At 38.7% G+C, this 21,173-nt stretch overlaps 1 protein-coding gene across 1 annotated transcript in view; it reads left to right on the plus strand.

The window, feature by feature from the left end:
- LOC134535743 (protein slit-like) overlaps nt 1-12,336 on the plus strand; it is a 28,895-nt gene extending 16,559 nt beyond the window's left edge. Inside the window, exon 2 of the mRNA XM_063374975.1 lies at nt 8,323-12,336. Within this exon, the coding sequence (XP_063231045.1) occupies nt 8,323-11,984 (3,662 nt within the window). The 3' untranslated portion in view covers nt 11,985-12,336. The remainder of the gene's footprint in view (nt 1-8,322) is intronic.
- The last annotated feature ends 8,837 nt before the right edge of the window (nt 12,337-21,173 follow it).

Below are 21,173 nucleotides of genomic sequence, written 5' to 3' on the forward strand. Positions count from 1 at the left end.
CCTCCCCTTCTAGGCAGGTTGATATGCTGCTCGGCATTCACTCAATCACTCAATCACTCAATTACTCATTCCTTCAGTGCATGTGGCGCCGAACCGGAGCGGTGGTTGTTCGCAACAACTAGTCGGCATGACTCCTTCCGTAGCGCCCGGTTGGGACCCGAGAGTTTTGGAACCAACACTTGGGTGTCCCGTTGTCTTTTTGTGACACTTCGTGCGATGAAAAACCTTTGAAATACGTCAATTCACATGACAGGTTTTACGTAAGACTCTAAATATTGTTGCATCAAAGGAATAATCACCAACCATGGAACTTAAATGAAAACATAATCCTTAAAGACATTACACACTGGTTTATCGCTTACTTTCCAAGTTTTCTCGATTTAAGTCTCATTTTCTCAGAAAATAGATGCTATATTTTATGAATAAAAATAAGTTATATGTTATTAGCTGTCACTTGAGATGTCGATTTGAAATTTGTGTTTTTGGTTTGTATTTTTTCCAGGTTTAGAAATTCTACTCGTCATATTCTCGTTTGCATTTCTTCAGCCCCACGTTCTTGCTCAGATACGGCCTGGCTGCAATGTGACCAGAGGGAATGACGACATCGTCGTTACATGTGATAGGCTGTCCCTACAGGAAGTACCACCAGACCTTCCCAGGAACATCACCAAGTTGAGCCTCAGCTTCAATTAGCTCACGAGATTAACCGGCCAACTTATAACAAACGACTGTGGCCTGACCCACAACACTTCTCTGTGGTGTAGCCGGTTTCCAAACATGACATACCTAGATTTTTCTTATAACACTATTGAAAAAATTTCCCTTTATTCTTTCTCAGATATAGTTTTTCTGTCGACAATTGATCTCGGAAACAATAAAATCGAGGATCTCCCATCACACATATTCAGCAGTAGCAGGTTTTTGGTTTATATTGACGTTTCAGGAAACAATATCAAGTTCATAAACCCTGAAGTCTTCAAAAACCTTCAGTATTTACGGGCGCTCTACATATCCAATAATCACATCGTTGACTTTCAACCCGAGACGTTTGACGGCCTCCTGAGCTTGCGCTCCCTGTTCCTGAACAATAACTCCATATCTAGACTTAGTCCCGAGCTCTTCAAGAACCGTAGCAACTTGAAATACTTTAATGTGGACCACAATCGATTGCATGTTTCGTGAAATATTTGCATAAAATGTTGTTTTATAATAACTCTTGGTTAACTGGTAAAAATGAAACAAAGACGTAATTGTGTTTCTCTATTTAACGAAAGAAACAACATTTAAAGCCCTTATTTCAGTTTTTTTCTTCATATTTTTACAAATATAGATAATATTCTCTTCAAGAAAGAATATTGTTCACAATAATTATAACCCACTCTCAATTTTCATTTAATTAAATGTCACAATATTTAGTAGGCTTTGTTTATATCCAGCCAAAGACAAACTGAAAGAAAAGAGTTCGCACATGAGCGAAATGGTTATGTGTACATATATGTCTTTGTTTCATTTTACCAATTATATAAATTGACAGAAATCTTATTTTGCAAATTGATTAATGGAATAATCTTATCAAATTAGTGTATTGTCATCGGTCCTCGATAAATCTACAAAGTTTCAATGAAATCTGGCCGTTTAAAGTGGGTCAAAATCGCACCCAAAGGAGTCGGTTACAAACAAACATACAGTTGAAGCTAATATAAAGCGTGTAAAAACTAGACGTATTTCGGTTACAACATTCATGTTTCTACACGCTAGACTGTTCGTATTATTCATTTACCGCTCTACCAGTCATAGAATCGAATTTTTCTTGCATTTTGTTATCGCACAATAATATCAAAAGGATTGAAGATGAGTATACTTGAAGTTATTTTATAAGACAAGAATTTTGGATTTGTCTTTTAATTTGTTAATTGACTTACCGGATGAAGTATTAAATCCTTTGATCAGTTTAGAGGTTTTCTACCTCGATAATAACAATCTTACTAGTCTAAACCCGGTCCTTTTTAAACATCTGAAGAAACCTTGAAAGGCTCACTCACCATGGTAATAGTATATCTTCTTACAATGCTCATGCATTTAGTCATGCGTCGCGTCTAAACTTTATGTCAATTGACTTTGCTAACTTGGAAAATCTTCATGATGTTACTTTTCAAAACCTTTCTTATCTAAGGTTCTTGAACATGCGTGAAAACACGGTAAAAGCAGGTCCAAAGAATATTGTCACTGCCACATTTTTAAAAAACCTTTATGCAGTCCAATCATTGAGTGCTGTTGGATTTAATTTAAGCGGGAGTTTTAATGGATTAGTCTTGTGTTCAAAATCTTTGAAACACTTGTACCTTGAGGGTAATTATTTACCTGTTCTTACTGACGTCATCTTTAGAGGTCTTGGTGACTTGGTAAATATTTTGTTGTCCAATAACGATATTCAGTCTTAGAAATTATGCTTTTAGAAACTTGACAAAAGTCACATTAATGGATATTTCGTATAACTCGATTAAGGTTCTTCCTAGATGTGTGTCTTCAGGCCTGCAACAACTCAGTCACATCAAATTAGCTCATAATAAAATATCCTGTGTTTCTACGGCAATGTTTCAAAACTTATCGATGCTAAGAATTCTCGACCTTATCTACAATGATATTGCGGGGATTGACCCGAACATTTTTAGTATGCTTAATCATTTAAGGGTTTTATTTTTAAACAGTAATAACATTACGATTGGAGGTGGAACATATTCGTTGAACGAATGCAAGAAAACATGCCTACACATAGATAGATTAGGTACCATCCTGAAATTAAATATTAATGTCACTGATTCTGAGTATATGACCCAGAGAAAACAAAACATTGAGGTAATAAGTATGTTAAATAATGCTTTTCAAATTATTGACGATACCATGTTTAATAATAATCGATTCTTAAAGCGCATCAGAGCATCTTATAATCGAATTCGTCAAATTCACAATGATACTTTTAAAAATACCAGAGAGCTTCAAAAGTTTAGTATTGGACAGCAATGAACTAGTTGTAATAAGTAAGAGTCTATTCAAAAATCTAACTCGCTTACAATTTTTAGCATTGCATAGGAATCGTCTAGAATATATAGAACACGGTGTATTCACTAACCTTAAATCATTGGAGTATCTTTATCTTTCACACAACAGACTCAAAACATTTGACCTGACTTCTTTTCCCCGGTTTTTGAAAACGATAGCACTGAGAAATAATTACATTACAATAAACAACTCACGTCCTCTTGAAAACAGATTTTTGGAAACAATTTTTTTCGGTAATAATCCACTAACAAATGCTGTTGCAAACGAATTATTGTCTTTGCCATCGCTTAATAATTTGCAGTTACAGAACACAAACGTACACGAGTTCAGCGCAGATGCATTCAAGAACACCACACCCCTGACGATTCTTAATCTGACAGCAAGCTGTGTCCACTCTCTGTCGGGCCGCCATTTCCACAACTTGCGAAGACTTCTCGTCCTGGACATGAGCAGGCCAAGAACTCACGGCTGTGCTCCGGAACAGACAATGTTCTGAGCTGGAAGAACATCACCCTGATAAACTCTTGGTTCGAGCATCCATATCTTCAGCACCTGATCCTCACCGGCCATGACATATGCAAGGACTGGAACCAAGTGATAGACGACATCTTCTTGTCTGAAACATGGAAAATCATCGTTTGCTCAGAATAAGCCGAACCGCCGGGAAATTTTTTAAGTTCAGACGGACATGTATTTTTAAGCACGACTTTTAAATACTGGTAATGCTATATTGTTATCTTTGTTGATGGTGTTAAGGGCCAATCTTTGCAAAATAAGTATGGGTGTGTGTGTGTGTGTGTATATATATATATATATATATATATATATATATATATATATATATATATACACGCCAACCATTAGTGCTCCTCGAATCCGCACAGACCGCTATGGCGCATCGCCGCCTCGCCCCGAGCGTGTGCGACGTGAACGCACCTGGGTGCAGGGTGGTGCAACGCCTCGAACATAAGCTGCCCCGCCTAATCGACTGTCGCCCGCGCGAAAGTCGACCACGGGGGTACTGTTAGGTGACCTGATTATCTGGACTTTGAAATTAACTTTCAGCGCTCTTAAAAACAATATTAATTGAGTAATTGCTATGTTTAAATATTAATTGTAATTCTGGACTTTAGCGCGATCAGGCGGCGTGCATGGCCCGGGATTACTTTTGCACACGACACGTTTTCGCGGGAGCGAGGCTGGGGAGTCGTGCGGACGGCAAGCCATCGCCAGTTAATCACCGCCCTCCAAGGAGACTAGTCGCGGGTCGTCCGCGGAGCCTCTCGACCTCCGCCCTTGCCATCTCTACCGGAATTGCGTGTTTTCAGCCCATCAGAAACGTGTCCTGTAGAGCGCGGCTCCCAGTAAGCGGGCCATGCACGACGCAGTGCATGTATAGCGTGCCTGACAATAAACCACTTTGAATTGAGCCTCCGTGTATTTGTTACAACGCCCGTAGCATAGCGTCCCTGGTGGCTAAAACAGCCGGGGGTAACTCTGACGGAACGACCCTTACTGCCTGCCGGCCACGTGGCGACGTCACGCCCTGAGTCAAGAGTCTCGGCTACGCACTAGCACGTAGTTATTATTGCTAGTTGGCACCCAAAAGCAACTCCAAACCCCTTACATCACCTCGGCAGAAGGCAGAAGGCGTCTATATATATATATATATATATATATATATATATATATATAGGCAGCAATAATGTGCTTTTGAATCTATAAGCAAACATTTTTTCAGTTTTCTTTTGAAATTGTTAAAAAATGTCACTAATTTGTTAGCAATAAAAAAATCCGTATTATTTGAAAATACACATCCTTCATGAAAATCTGGGCTACTTCAACTACCCATTTAAACTGTTTTACTAAAAAGTGTTATTCTAGAATCCTCTACATTCTTCAGTCGTGTTATCGAGTTCAAACAAATTCACTAACCCGAATTTCGAGTAATGGTTTTAGGCACTTAGATGTTTGTGGTAGTTACGCTACTGCACATTGAGCAATTAAAAAAATAATAATAATCCTAGTGAAGTATTTTAGGCACAATGCAATTTTAAAAATCGTACATTGAACAAAAAAAAGTGCAAATCCATGACTAGTGTTTGGGAAGTCTCAAAGTCCCAGGTCACGAGACAAACCATGATGAAAGTCCCGGGACACGAGACAAACCATGATGAAAGTCCCGGGACACGAGACAAACCATGATCAAAGTCCCGGGACACGAGACAAACCATGATGAAAGTCCCGGGACACGAGACAAACCATGATGAAAGTCCCGGGACACGAGACAAACCATGATGAAAGTCCCGGGACACGAGACAAACCATGATGAAAGTCCCGGGACACGAGACAAACCATGATGAAAGTCCCGGGACACGAGACAAACCATGATGAAAGTCCCGGGACACGAGACAAACCATGATGAAAGTCCCGGGACACGAGACAAACCATGATGAAAGTCCCGTGGCACCCGACAAATCACGACGTGACGTCCCGGGACTTCGAGACTTTTCAGAATAAAATTAGAATCGAGTCCATTTTTGTCGAGATGTATCAGTAAAAAAAAAAAATCTACAATTTTAGTAAACATAAATTTTTTTGAACATAAAATAAAACTTTAACATTTGTAACATTAATTTTAGTCTAAACAATTCGTAAGTTTAATTCTTATTATCACAAATCCAGTTTTTAGGTAGTAAAATTTTTTAAATGTAAAATAGACTTACAATTAGTAATCATACTCATATTAATCATTAATAATCATCACCTAGTATCAATACATCAATCATATAAATAATACAATGACTAGCAATAATACTTCTTTCTGATTTAATAAAATAGGCTTTTAAAAAAATCAGATATGTCCGACAATGAATTTTTAATGTTGGTTATAATGCCACTGGACAAGGAGAACATACTTTCGTTTTCAACAGATGTCGGTTTTATTGTGTTTAAAGCTTTGTAAAGGTGTTCCAAACTTTCGGTGCGTTTTCCGGTGGCTTCAAACAACTGCAACTCCTTTTTACGTTGCTCTCGATTTTTTTTGCAACAATTTCGGGTAATACATTTTCTTTGATTTTTTGTTTGTCTGTTCCATTGACTTTGAAACGACTCGTCAAGTTCGTTGTATACTGTAGAGATACTGGTACTAGGTTCGGCGTCCATCGTTTCCAATTCTGGCGTTTGGATACGAGGGATATTTTCAAAATGTCTGTAGTACAGTTCTTCCGCAAAAAAAGCAATAAGTGCAGTTTTACTCAAATTTGATGGGCAAAAAAATCCGTATTTTTGGACTGAGAGCTGTGGTGTCCAGTGTGCAAATATTTTAACAAACATATAACTCGTTGTGGTCTTATTTCTTCTAGTCTTCTTACATCACACCTCGCCATCTTGGCTTCTAGAAACGTAAGTTACGTCTTTTATGAGTTACAATGTCACTTCTCTTTTGAAAATCCGTAATTAATCTAGAAAATCAGGAAAACAATAAAAATATATTTTTTAAAATAATATTTTAATAAAAATCGCACAACATAGAATTACTAGTACATAGCAAATGACATAATACACCTTTCGCCTCCTCCACTGAGGCCACCAACAGACTGACCTCCCACCACTTTTATCATGGCAGATATAATGACAACCAGTTTTATGTAATGGCTGCCATCTTGGATCCGCCATATTCTTTTCGTTTATTAGAGGGTGCGGCTGTAATATTAGTTTGTTTTTTACCCGCTAGAGTAAAGTATTACCAGATAGGCAAATGTCACGACGTACGCCATCTTGTTGGTGATCTTGGCCGCCATCTTGATAATTGTGTAATTATAGAAAGTCGGGGAAAAATTCCTAACTTCATCAAAGAATTATCGATTCCCGTCCTTACGATACAAAATAATCCAATTTAATTACATATCACATCAATTTAACATTAAAGTGAGAGGTCAAGAAAAATAACATATTTTTTACAAATCAAATTGTTTACATACATTCTACTCTACTACAAATTCACAGATTCTAGCAAATAATAAATGTTATTTCGCAATCGATCTACTTGACTAAGTGTCCATCCATCCACTACACTTTACCTGGTATTCTTCCACTCCGCGACTGATTTGTTTCAGTAGCATCACTTCCAGGCTCTGGCCAAGCGCGCAGTCTTCCCGTCGTCATAGTTCAACTGTGACATTTGAGCGGTGACCTTAACATTATATGGCATAGAAATGAAGGTAAAGGTGTAATGCAAGTCCCTTCAGTGCTTTCAGGAATCTGTACCGGTTGTTTTACACCTAAAATTTACCATGAAAACACTCCTTTTAGCCATTTACATTTTAATAACTTAATCCGAAATCAAAAGTACTCTCCGGCCCTCAGCGAATTCTTAAATGCTTGTCGTAAACATACCCCTCTCGGATATCTTGAGTAGTTTTGAAATCGTATTGTTTTTCCTGAAGTTCTGCGCACTATGTGTATGCCCGGGCAGACTGCGCCTTTAATGGAGAAAAGTTTTGGGTTGATACGTTATAGTTACTAGAGTTAGTATATCAGTCGAATACAAATGGTGGCTCCCCAAGGAACAGTACGTCAGAACTGGTTCGGGAGCCGATGAAGACTGCAGGGTGGTGATTTCAGGGAAAAAGGGGAGGGGGGATACAGCCTCACCTTACACCAAAATGCAAAAGAAAAATAGTTAATATTTATGTGAAAACTAATACAAATCCCTTGTATAAAATATCTTAATGCAAATCAAGTGGCTGGATGCTAAAAAGTGCTTTAATTAAATGAAGTTAAAGTAATTAGTTATAAAATATAAGTCAGACTGGTTATTGTATGTTGCTTCCCGTAACTATTCAATTTATTAATATAATGCTATTTTGACATTTGGTGGCACACTCAGATGACAGTAAGATTTCATTCAGGCCCAAGGCAAGTAAAGGGAATTAAGGGCATTCATTAAGCACGGTGACCTTAGGGGCCAACTCATTTGTCTCACACTGCACTCTGACCATGTGGACATTATTGGGGTTAGATTAATTCAGTTACACTCTAACTGAAATTTTTGCAGACGTATTACTAAGGCAATTAAATAAGGCACTTGTAGGTTGTTTGCATATTGGGACAGTTGTGTGCTTGGCTCATGCAGGCTGAATGGGAGGGTGTTTTCCCCCAGTGGGAACTGGGAATGGGCTTTATTGCCACAGGAGGTTGTTATAACTGTGGCTGTCATTTAAAACCACGCTGTACTTGTGTTTGTGTCTTTTGTTCCAGGCTTAGAAATGCTACTCGCCATATTATCGTTTGCATTTCTTCAGCAGCAAGTTGTTGCTCAGATACGGCCTGGCTGCAATGTGATCAGGGGGAGTGACGACATCGTCGCAACGTGTGATAGGCTGTCTCTACAGGAAGTACCACCAGACCTTCCCAGGAACATCACTATGTTGAGCTTCCGCTTCAATCAGCTCACGAGATTAACCGGCCAACTTATAACAAACGACTGTGGCCTGACCCACAACACTTCTCTGTGGTGTAGCCGGTTTCCAAACATGACATACCTAGATTTCTCTTATAACACTATTGAATTAATTTCCCTTTATTCTTTCTCAGGTATGGTGTTTCTGTCAACTATTGATCTCGGAAACAATAAAATCGAGGATCTCCCATCAATCATTTTCAGCAGTAACAGGTTTTTGGTTTACATTGACGTTTCAGGAAACAATATAAAGTTCGTTCACCCAGACGTTTTCAAAAACTTGCAGTATTTACGGGTACTTTACATATCCAATAATCACATCGTTGACATTCAACCCGAGACTTTTGACGGTCTCCTGAGCTTGGACTCACTGTTCCTGAACAATAACTCGATATCAAGACTTAATCCCGAGCTCTTCAAGAACCTTAGCAACTTGCAATACTTCTTAGTAGCCCACAATCGATTGGAATGCATCGCACAGGGAGTCATGTATCAACTACCGAACTTGAGGTTATTCACCGCAAATCACAATCAAATAACTTTTTTAAGCCCAGCATTATTTACAAATAATAAAAATCTGAGAATTGTTGACTTCAGTCATAACCTGATAAGGGAACTATCAAAATATACATTTTTACAATTTATTAAAATGTATCAAGTTAATCTCTCTTTCAATCGTCTCGAGTGGTTGTACCTGAGCTATCTACCTGTTTCATTTATAAGTCATTATAATATAGTACAATTCGACATGGATACAGATATATGTCTGGACAAGATAGGAACGAAAAATCCATGCTTTGTCAATTCTGAAAAAAATATGAGAAAAGAAGTTTTTTTTCATTCACTGGATTTTTCCCATAATAATATAAAAACCATAAAATATATTGTTACTAAAATGTTTCATTCATTAGAGCTTGCAAACATTTCGTTTGCAGGCAACTACGGCCTTAATCTTGAAGTGTCATTTTTCAGAAAAGAAAGGTTTTTTACAATTATAAACCTAGATGGAACTAACTTGAATTGGAAGAACTTAACACTCATTAATGAAATGTTAGAACTACCTCTTTTAAAAATGCTAAGTGTTGTAGGCTCTGGTGTTTGTGAGTTTTATACAAAACAGTTGCTGAACGATGTATTCAACCCTAACAAGCGTGTAAATGTTATTTGTGATGGACCTATGACTGAATATTTTAATACAAATACACGAATGCTAAGAAACACGAGTATTTCGATAAGTATTGAGGAAAGGAACAGAGTGGGCATTATAGATTCTACAGACAATGATAATAATACACAATGTTTGGAAGAAAGTTCTTCCTATAATACACGTGGATTTTGTAGTTTTGAATGTGAATGCTATGCGTTTAGCTTAGTGCAAGTAAAAAAATTTATTGAATTTACGACGAATAATTTTTGTCCCAGCATACAAGACTGTTCGTATTATTCTTTTACAGTCCTGCCAGAATTAAAGTCGAATTTTAAGTGCATGTTGTTCTCGCACAATTCTGTCAATAATATCGAAGATGAGTACTTTAAGTTATTTTACGATGTAGAATATTTGGATTTGTCACATAATTGCTTAAACGATTTGTCGGATAAAGTTGTTAATCCTTTGACCAGTTTAACGGCTCTTTATCTCGATAATAATAATTTAGCCAGTCTAAAACCAGGTGTTTTCAAACACTTGAGTAAGCTGAAAGTGCTCACGCTCCATGGTAACAGTATATCTTCTTACGATGCGAATGTGTTTGCAGGAACACTGCTTTTAAGTATGATTTCAATTGACTTTGCTAACTTGGACAATCTTCATGATGCTACTTTTCAAAAACTTTCCACTCTTACATTTCTGCACTTGCGTGAAAACACAAAACAATTAGTTCATAAGAATATATTAAAAACGGAAGTTCTAAAAAAAAATTGTGTGCTCTATTCATTGCATTTGGTTGGATTTAATTTAAGTGAAAGTTTAAATAGCTCTATTTTATGTTCAAATTATTTGAAATTTATTGTTCTCGAAGGTAATTATTTACCTGTTCTTACTGACAACATCTTCAGAGGTGTTAGTGGCATCGCAAGTATTATTTTTCCAAATAATGGCATCCGAATTCTGGGTCATGATACATTTAGAAACTTGACAAAGGTCATATTTATTGATCTTTCGGTTAACTCGATCAAGGTTCTTCATACCTCTATGTTTTCTGACATGCAACAACTGAAGTTTCTCAATGTTTCTCATAACAAAATATCTTGTATTTTTGCTGCAATGTTTCAAAACTCATTTTTGCTGGAATCTCTTGATATTAGTCACAACAGAATAGTGGTAATGGATTCAAAATTTTTTAGAATGCTTTATAATTTGTTGTTTTTATTTTTAAACGATAATAATATTACAGTTGTAGGTGAGAAACATTGGTTAAACGAATACAAGATATCATGCAACAATTCGTTTGTATTAGGTAACACCCAAGCAATAAATATAAACATTACTGACATTGAATCAGTACCTCAGAGAAAACAAAGCATTGAGGTAATAAAATTGTCAAACAATGCTCTAGAATTGTTGGATGATTCCATGTTTAAACATAATAGATTATTAAAGCGCATCACAGCCTCTTATAATTCAATTCATCAAATTAATAATGGCACTTTTAATAACACCAGAGATCTTAGAACTTTAGAATTGAACCACAATGAACTAGTTGTAATAAATGCGAGTCTATTTAAAAATCTAGCACGCTTACAATTTTTAGCATTGCATAGAAACCGCATAGAATTTATAGAAAAAGACACATTTCAAGACCTAATAGCACTGGAGACTCTCATCCTTTCAAATAACAGACTCAAAACTTTTGATGCCACTTCTTTGCCCATATCTGTGAAAATGATCAAACTGGACCATAATGATATTATAATAAGCAACTCAAGTGCACTTAATTTGAAGAGTTTGGAAAGATTTTATCTCAGTTATAACCCACTGAAGAATATTATTGTAGACTATTTAATTTATTTGCCATCGCTTGTGTATTTGGATATAGTTCAGACAAATGTACACGAGTTCAGCACAGAGGCATTCAAGAACACTGCAACGCTTGCCTTTCTGAACCTAGCAAGAAGCTGTGTCCACTCTCTGTCGGGCCGCCATTTCCACAACTTGCCAGGTCTTCTCGTCCTGGACATGAGCAGGCCAAGAACTCGCGGCTGTGCTCCGGGAACAGACAATGTTCTGAGCTGGAAGAACATCACCCTGATAAACTCTTGGTTCGAACATCCATTTATTCAGTACATGATCCTCACCGGCCATGACATTTGCGAGGACATGTACTGGAACCAAGTAATAGACAACATCTTCTTGTCTGAAAAATGGAAACTGGTCTTTTGCTCAGAAGAATATGAACTGCCGACACTTGTTTTAAGTGTAGATGCCAAATGGGCTTTAAGCTTGCTAAAATTCTCCATATAGTGATAATTGTGCTTGGAAGACAGTTTTTTTTGCACATTCATTGATCATCGCAGCGAAGATTTTTTAGCATTACCATTGATCTCTGAACTGCAAAAAGATATTTGTATTTTTACAAGGATAGTCCTTGGAAAATTAGGTTGACAACGTTATCACTTGTAAAACTTAAAGGCAGAGCTTTGTAACATTTGTAATTTTCTGATTTACAAGTGATGCTGTTGGCAAATGAGTCTCAGGGATTTTCCTTGTAAAATAACACACAAAAAAACAGTTTGCATGCAAGTACAATTTCTGTTATGAAGTTATTAAAAATGTACTCTAATGCTTTAGAAATAAACAAACATTCCTCCGGCAATAAGAATATATATTTGTAAATATATAACAGTAATGAAAACCTGTGCTACCTAACGCACCTACTTAACTGTGTTAATTGAGTTATTTTATAATCCTAAATGTTCTTAATTCAAGTTCCCGAATTTAATCATATAATCTTATTGGTTGTCTCTCAGTGCTGGAGTTAGATCACTGTTGAAATGTACACTTAATTGAAACTGTTTCAAGACTGCATTTAGTATATCGTAAATTTTACGAGACTGCATTTAGTTTATATTGTTACGATTTTCCGCGGGGGTTCGTAAAGGATAGCCTAATTAATAGATTCTATTTCACACACAGTTTTATTTATTTCCACTACTTATGTCACTTACAATTAATATTCTAAGATGGCAAATAATTTACTACACTTAAAGAAATGTCTATTCCCCAGTCACTCGTTTCACACACCTCGCTGGGCCGCACTTCCGGTGCAACTCTCGCCGCAGCACCCCTCGTGGGTCTCCGCCGCGGGACTCCGTCGCCGTCACACCCTTCGCCGAGATCCCACACGACGACTCGCTCGCAACTTCACTCGGGACTCCGCCGCGCCCGCGACTCTATCACCCGGAAACTCCCGACTCCACTGAACTCACTCACTCCCTGCCCTGGCACCTTCGTCCAGGGACTTCTCCACTCTGCCGCACCCGCGGCACTATCGCCCGGAAACTCCGCTGCGGGAGAACTCCTCACTGAACTCCTCTCGAAGGTCAGCCCAACCTCCTTATATAGCCCTTGGGTTCCCGTCCAGAACAATCGGGAATGTCTCCGAGATATCGCGCGACCTTCGCCGTCGAAATGCCCAGAAACGCGTCGTGAGTCCTCGAAGGACGCGGCGGCTGCTCAAAGAACGCCGATAAACGCAACAAGCATCGGGTTCCCACAAAACGCGCCGATAAACATGTCTAAGTCCTTTTATTCCGCAGTGCGGCCTCTTTTAAGTAGCTCGATCTGAGGCAGGTGCGCGCTGCGACGGTCAGGATGTCGCGAGACAGTATGACACGAGATACCAGGGAGAGGATGCGGGTGGAAGGGGGGCGCAGACAGGCCGAACGAGCGCGGCGATGCCGAGCACTGCAGCCAAGCGCGATCGTAACAATATTCTCTTTTATATCAAAGGACAAACTCGAAGGAACAACAGGATTTTTTTCCTTCAAAGATTATTTGGCTGTGCCATCGTCCGGCTTCTCGTGTTCGAGACCAGGCGTGTATATGCCGTCGTCCGAGTTCTCGTGTTCGAGACCGGGCATGTATCCTAGCGGGAAATTGGCTCTTATTGAAATTACGTTCCGGGAGGGCCCCAGGCTAGCTCATCGGCTAACCAATGGTGGGTCTTGTGGGTGCATTGCCCCTGCGTAGCCCGCTAGGACCTTAGCTGTTGTGGGGGTGCTCAGTTCAATAACAGACACGAACTCGAGATTTAGATGTCCGTTGACACGTCGCGCATGGGGTGTGTGGAGCGGCCCTTTAATTAGGTGAATTATTACAGTCACAAATTACACTTGCACGTCGCACAAAGAATTACTTTACAAAGTTACAGTTAGTCTAATATGAGTACTCTGACGCACTGTCACTATGTTACGCCCTCACGCCAGTCGAGGTTGAGGGGGAGGTTGATTGGAGGCGGCCAATCCCGAAAATGGTTAACTGGGTGGCGTCCGGATTCACTCGTGGGAACGCGGCCCGCAGTTAAACTAGACACAAAGTTTACTCGTAGTTGTCGTCGCTGCCTGTGCACTCGACCTAAGCAAAAGTTCACTGTTAACCAGTAGCGTAGCTAGGATTTCTGTTCGGGGGGGGGGGGGGGGCCCACATTTCGTCATTCACCCGTCCCCCAAAAAAAAGGGGGGGGGGGGGGGTTCCGGGAATCCTGCCCCGGAAAATTAGTATTTCAAGGTGCAAAATGGTGCTATTTAAGCGTTTATCATGCCACAATACAGAATATATAATTAGCAGATAATACAATATAGTTGTAAAAAAAATTTTGTGTGAAAAATTTCACTATTATTTAAATGACTTTCAAAGTACTTATACAAACGGCTTGCAAGCAGGAACACTAAAACTAAAATATAATTTCTTTCAACTTAGTCTGTCGACAATTATTACGTGACTTACGTCTCTAATAGTCTAATATATATGTTAAGCAAGTGCTAATGTTTTCTTAAATCTTAATCAATCCATTGATCTCAATACTCTCATACTATTTTATCTGCACTGTTTGTACTGAATATACATTTTTTTTTATTGTATCTTTAGAAAGTATACCCGGGACTGCTTTTAAAAAATAACATAGTACATTGGCATTTCAAGTAAAAATTTCTAAACTTATAATCTTATAATAACAAACATACATTAAATAAAAATCTACATTAAACAAGGGCTAATGCTTCCTTGGTCAGTCGATCACGAAATACAAATATTACATTAGCTACATACTGTATAAACACATTGCACGAACAAATATACTCTATTAATTTTCTCGTATTCATTTATGAGACTTAAAAAACTCAGCCATGTGTATACTAACATTTCAATAACAACCATTTAAACTTTTAAAACATCAAACACTAGGTATCTGAAAAAGTAAAAGAGGAACTAAAGAAATAAATTAAGTGCTAATATTTCCATGATAACTAAATCTCAAAACACGTATATACAGTATAGACACCTAAAGTGAACAACTTCTATAATTTACATGTTTTCTCGAATATGTTCATAGTGATTTTATGAAAACTCAATACTTCTTTTAAAAAAAAAAAGTCATCTACAAACTGTCAAAAAATCATTTCAAAGTTGAAAACACCAAACAAAAATTTAAAACTGCTATTAAGAATTTATAACCACGTTCTTAATAATTTTAAAGGCCACTCTTTTACTAACCCATCTAAACAAGCAGCATTCTTCTGTTCTTATTTGCGAATTTCTCAATCAATGCATCTTCGTTTAATGGTATGCTGCGGTGTATGGATATTAGTGCGAGTCCATTTAGACGGTCTTCACCAGTGCTGTTCCTGAGATAGGTTTCAGTCTCTTCAGAGTTGAAAAGCTTCTTTCAACTGATGCTGTGGTAACAGGCAGAGAGGCCAGAATTTCCAGAAGTATGTGTACATTTGGAAACAACATTTCTTCGCACTTCTTCAATGCAGTGATTGCGTCCTTCGGTAGCTCATCTTTGGAGTTTTTCCATTTCATTTTACATAAATCCTACTCACCTTTGAGCATGACTTTACTGGTGTTTGTAAGGTCATCAGCATAGAAATTAAACGCTGTCTCTACATCACTGAAACTAGATTTTACAACATTCACTGGTATGATGCACTGCAATTCTACAATAATATTCTTATGAGATAAGAATCTTTCACTGAGAGATGAACTCATTTCTTCAATATAAGGAATGAAAGACATCCTCCTGAAGTACTCCTTTGGTGAATTTGCTGAGTAGTTTTCACGATGTTTCTGCCTGCCTACACATCTTGGGATTGCTGGAACCACACCAAGAACATCTGCAAGCTCTAAAGAATCTTTTAAAATATTTTCAAATTCTTCATCGCTGTTGCTGCGCATATCAGCTAATTTTAGGCCAACTAACTCAACTTGGCTAAGAGCTGTACCCAGGTCTATGGATTTGCTCTGTAGACATTGGGAGAGTGAACAAGTCAGTGAAAGCATTTTCTCGGAAACTTTAAGACTAATAATGAAGCTAAAGTCACAGACACTTTTGTGAAGGATCTGTGCTTTAGCACTTCCTTCCTTGTTTTCGTCGGCGATGTGTTCTAGAGCTTCAATCACATGAAGCAGAGCATTTACAAAAAGGGAAACTGCTTCGTGCCTTTCTACCCAGCGTGTTTCGCAGTACTTCATTAGGCCCGTGTGGTTCAGTGGTGAAGAATTTAATTTGGTTTTCAGTACATGTGTTCTATGAGGAGAAGCTCTAAAAAAATTGCACACCTCACTCATAATACCAAAAGAATTTCGAATGCATGGAATCTTTGAAGAATCGTTGAGGCAGAGGTTAAGGTAATGCTAGGAGTAGTAGGAAATAGACGGTTCTGGGACAGGCGCAGGATCCATCTAATCCGTATGCTAATCCATGTTAATCCGTATGCTAATCTATGCTAATCTATGCTAATCCATGCCAATCTATGCTAATCCGTATGCCAATCTATGCTAATCTGTATGCCAATCTATGCTAACAGGAAAACGGCCTTACTCGTAAAATCGTAATGTAACTAGCTTCATAGAATATACATTTTTGCACTCATTGCGCTAAATTCAAAAATTAGTTGCCAGAGGCACCGCCATCTTGGTTCTCAAGTTGGCTGGTAGATGTCGCTAGTATCGCGCGCCAAAAACCCTCCAGTCGGCGTCGTGCCTCGTCGTTGTGGAGCCAGCTAGTGCCTAAAATGAAATTATATAATTTATTTAGTAATTTCTTCAATTCTAGCCGAACTCTCCCAGTATCAAGAATTGTGTTACGATACTTGAGTGTAAAAGTCAAGGTAAGTTGTTTCGAAGGTATGTTAAATAATAATATCGAAACTTTAGACCTTGGAATAATGTGTAATCAAAATCCGAATGTACTGTCTATAATTATGTGTAGTGCGTGTTATGACAGTGACAATACACTTTGACAAATACAAATCAACACTTTACATGAATATTACCTTAAACTAACTTATTCTAAACTACAGATGGAATTTGATATGACTATCAACTTCAAGCATCAAGCAATTCTATTAACACTTGGGTGAGTGTTTTCATTATTAAATGTTAAATATTTAAGTGTAATTTTAAATATTTCGTACAATTAAAGTCACACATTAAAATGAAATGTAAAATTAGTAAGTTATCAATTCTTAACTAACATCAGTCCTGTAGAGCAAGGACCACTGGGTACTTTCAAACAGTACTTGTCAGTAAAAGATTATAACACATTATTACATTACCAAATTCCATCTGTACTGAATTATACTATCATGATCGAGATCGCGATTCCGGAATTTGATTCTGAATCTAAAGATGAACAAGTTAAGAATGTTTTCTTTACAGAGACTAAATAGGCCAAAACAATGTTCGTTTCGCTTAAACTGAAATTATTTCAGGGACTTCTATACAGCGAGTCTTCGGCTGATGGGGTAAGGGACTAAACCTTGATGCAGGATACCCACGAGATGTGTAGGTTCTTGGTGACTCGGTGACACGTCAAGGACTGTGGTAGTTGTGTTGCTCCCATAGGTGTGCCCAGATATTTCCATTAGGGGGGGCCCTGCTAAATTTTTAAATCAGAAGCTGAATTTAGAATGTTAAATAGGCTAAATACATTCACTCATTGACTTGTTTATATTTTTTGCAGTATCAACGAGATATGTTTACTAGTTAATATTTATATCCGTATAATTTTACAATCTTCAAAATAGGTATGTTTTTTTTTGCATAGACAATGTTTAAAGGGTACCTACCTACTTACACATTTTCCTCCCTCGAATTTTCCAATAGCTTGGTCCAGATCTACCTTGAAATGAACTTTTTTTTAGTGAATGCAAGCACAGCAATTCAGAAAACAGAACTTTAACAAACCTATTAAAATATTTTTTTTTTGCTTTGAAATACATACATTATCGAGAAAAAAAATTAAATCAAAATTATAGATGACACAGACGACACTCAAAAGGTACATGTTTTTTAAACCACAATAGCTTGAATTTTCAACTGACCGTGTTTTACAATGAATAAATGTTCAATCCATCAAATTTTAAAAACATAAAAAAATATTTTGATTTATGTGGTGATAAATTCTACTCAAGTATTTTCAAGTTAACTCAAAGCACTGATTACCAAAACAAATTTTAACAAACCTGCAAAATATTCTTATTTACATGGTTATACATTCTACTTAATTATGTTCAAATTAACATTAAGTTCTTATAAAAAATACACACATTTTAACAAACCTGCAAAATATTTTCATTTACATGGTAATAAATTCTACGAAATTATGTTAGCGCAAACGTTATCTCAAAGTTATGATTACAATCACAAACACAAATATTAAAAACCTGCAAAGCATCCTATTTTTTTCAATCAATTACAAAATTTAATAGACTCAACAAATTGAGAACCGTTTTGATTACAAAAATTAATTTTTAGAAACATTCTACTGTATTTAATTACATTCAAGTTAACCTAAAGTTATGGTTACGAACACGCAAAGATGTAAAGGTAACTTTCTCTCAACATCTTGGAAATATCTATCATAATTTTAAGTTGTTTTCCAATGAACAGAAATATAATGATATCCAGGCAATTGTACGTTAAACAAACTGGCAAGCATTTTTATTTATCTGGCAATACTTGCACAGTTTGAGTGTCACAGTGCCAGGAATATACGAATATTAACGAACGCATTAGAGAAAATGCCAATCTGAGTGATTACATTAAGGGGGGCCATGGCCCACCTGTCCCCCCCCCCTCCTGTAGGCACCCCTATGGTTGCTCCTCCGTCCTCTAGCGTGCGGCAGGAATACGCGCCGTAACACCTCCGTCCTTCCGGATATGTGCAGCGACAGGGCTGGACAGCGCGACGTTTATCCTTCCTGGGCTCGAACTGTGACTTCTCATTTCGGCAGGATTCTTCTTTCTTCGTGTTATAAATGGTATTCAATCTTCGTAGTAGTCGTAGAATATCAAATGAATTCGGCAGTCTCTTGAATACGGATTTACTACGATTTCTCTTCTTAGAAATAATTATTTAAAATCTTGATATTTGAGTATAATCTTCCGTAGATTAAAATCGTTGTATTCTTCCAAACTCAGCTAATATTTGCAGTAGCGGTCATTTCCCATTCTTGAATAAATGTATTAAATTATAAATCAGTTCCAAATGTGTTGCGTTTTAGCTGCAGTCTTTATCAAGTCTCAATTCGTTCTAAAAGAATATTTTTTCTACACTAGTAAACGATTTTCTTTAGTTTATTTTTAAAACAAACATAAAATTACTGACATTTCTGACGTGTTCATCTATAAATTAATCGTTAATTAAAAATACTACTGCTATGCTAACTTTGACAATATTTAAAAATAAAATAAACATAGAGTATTACATAGACAAACGATAACGAAAGAAATTTACAGTCTGGGTTGTTCATAGAGTCCAAATAATCATCAGAAATGAAATATAAAGAAACTAAATAAATATCAAAGGAATGAAATTAAATATTTACTTTCAATAAAGCGTAAATATTGCCTTTATATTGTGGAAAGCTATCCGCCATTGGTCGTTTCCTTCCTTGGTCTCGTCGGGGTGTGGGGGCTCGTGCACAGGGTTGTTGTGTGTTGTCAGGATATGATGCTCCATGGCGGTGGTGCGCCTGAAGTGGTCGGTTACGGCGAATACGTCCCGCCTCTCTGCTGATACGCGGTTGATAGCTGTCTGGTACTCAAGGAGGACATTGTGTGGCATAACTACTCTAAGAGTAAGCTCTCCGCAGGTGCTTCAGGGGTGGCCCTGATAGCATACACTGTGGAGCGCTTTCGGGTACCAATGTAGACTCGTGTGGGTTTCATTTCTATCACCGCCTTCTGCTCCGCTAACCACTGTTGGCCTAGCATGATCTCCTCGTGTAGGTTCTCAACAACAAGGTCAGTCACTGTGGTGGTGAAGTCACAAAGGCTTACCTTGAGCTCTGCTTGTCCCACCGTCACTCCTGGTTGGGTGCTGGTTGCTAACCTCAGCTCGGCCTGGCGTGGCTGCAGCGTGCCGGGCAGTACTAGGTGAGGGGTCACGAAGATGTGGCTCGCGCCTGTGTCCACGTGGGCCACCGCTGGGTTTCCATTGACTTCCATTGGGATGCGAAACAGGCCGTCTCTAAGGCGGGTAAGCTGGTTCAACTGGGGCGGTGTCTCCTCTGCATCTTGCGCAGGATGGATCGTGGTGTTTAGGGGCATGGTGTTTAGCGCCACATCCCTGGGGTCACATTTTCCCATCGTGGTGGTGGGTGGGGGCATTTGCTGGTGAGAGGGGCAGTCATTGTGGCAATGGCGTGTGCCAGCAGGGAACCCCAGTCCACACTGTGGTAGTTGGGGGTCACCTCGTGGTGGTGTCCCTTCGTACCGTCCTGGCGTCGCTCGTTCGTGGTGTGGTGGTGCGCCCTCGATGGCGCGTCGCCATGTGGGTGGCGGGTATCCGCCTGTCCCGAGGTTATGCACTATTAGCGACCTTTTCCCCAGCGTGAGGCTTGTATGCCCCCATCCTGTAGTCGTTGAGTCGCGGTGCCACAGTCTGACCCCTTCGGGGGAAGGGGATTGCTCTTTTGAGGTGTCGGAACTGTTGCCAGTTCTAGTATTCGAGACATGATCGAACAGGCCCACGGAAAGGGTGCGCGGATGCGAATATTTAGCCTCTCCTGCACTTATGGCAACGACCTGCCTCTTCATGGCACCGCTGATGAAGGTGAAAGTGGTGACTGTGTAGGGATGGGTAGCCCCTACCTCCAGTCATAGTGGAAACCCTGTTAACTGAAGGTGGCTCTGCCAGGAATACCCCTGTCTCAGGCATCTTCAATTGTCTGGCTGGGAACCAGAAATGGTGAAAAGGCTGTATCTGCGGGCAGCAGCAGACAGTGATTGAAACCTTTATGGGTGGTTCGACTACCGAGCCATGGTGATGTATCCCAAAGGCAGATTTCACCTTGAAGAAATTCATGCCCATGGAACGGAGTGCTGTAAGCTGTCGACATTCCTAGGTGGCGACCAGGCCAGAAATGGCTGTAAACTGATGAGCTTGCTCAAAGGTCGGTGGAGAAGCCGCGATAGCATCAAGGC

This window comes from Bacillus rossius, chromosome 10 (assembly GCF_032445375.1).
Source record: "Bacillus rossius redtenbacheri isolate Brsri chromosome 10, Brsri_v3, whole genome shotgun sequence".
In the NCBI taxonomy this organism is placed as follows: Eukaryota; Metazoa; Arthropoda; class Insecta; order Phasmatodea; family Bacillidae; genus Bacillus; species Bacillus rossius.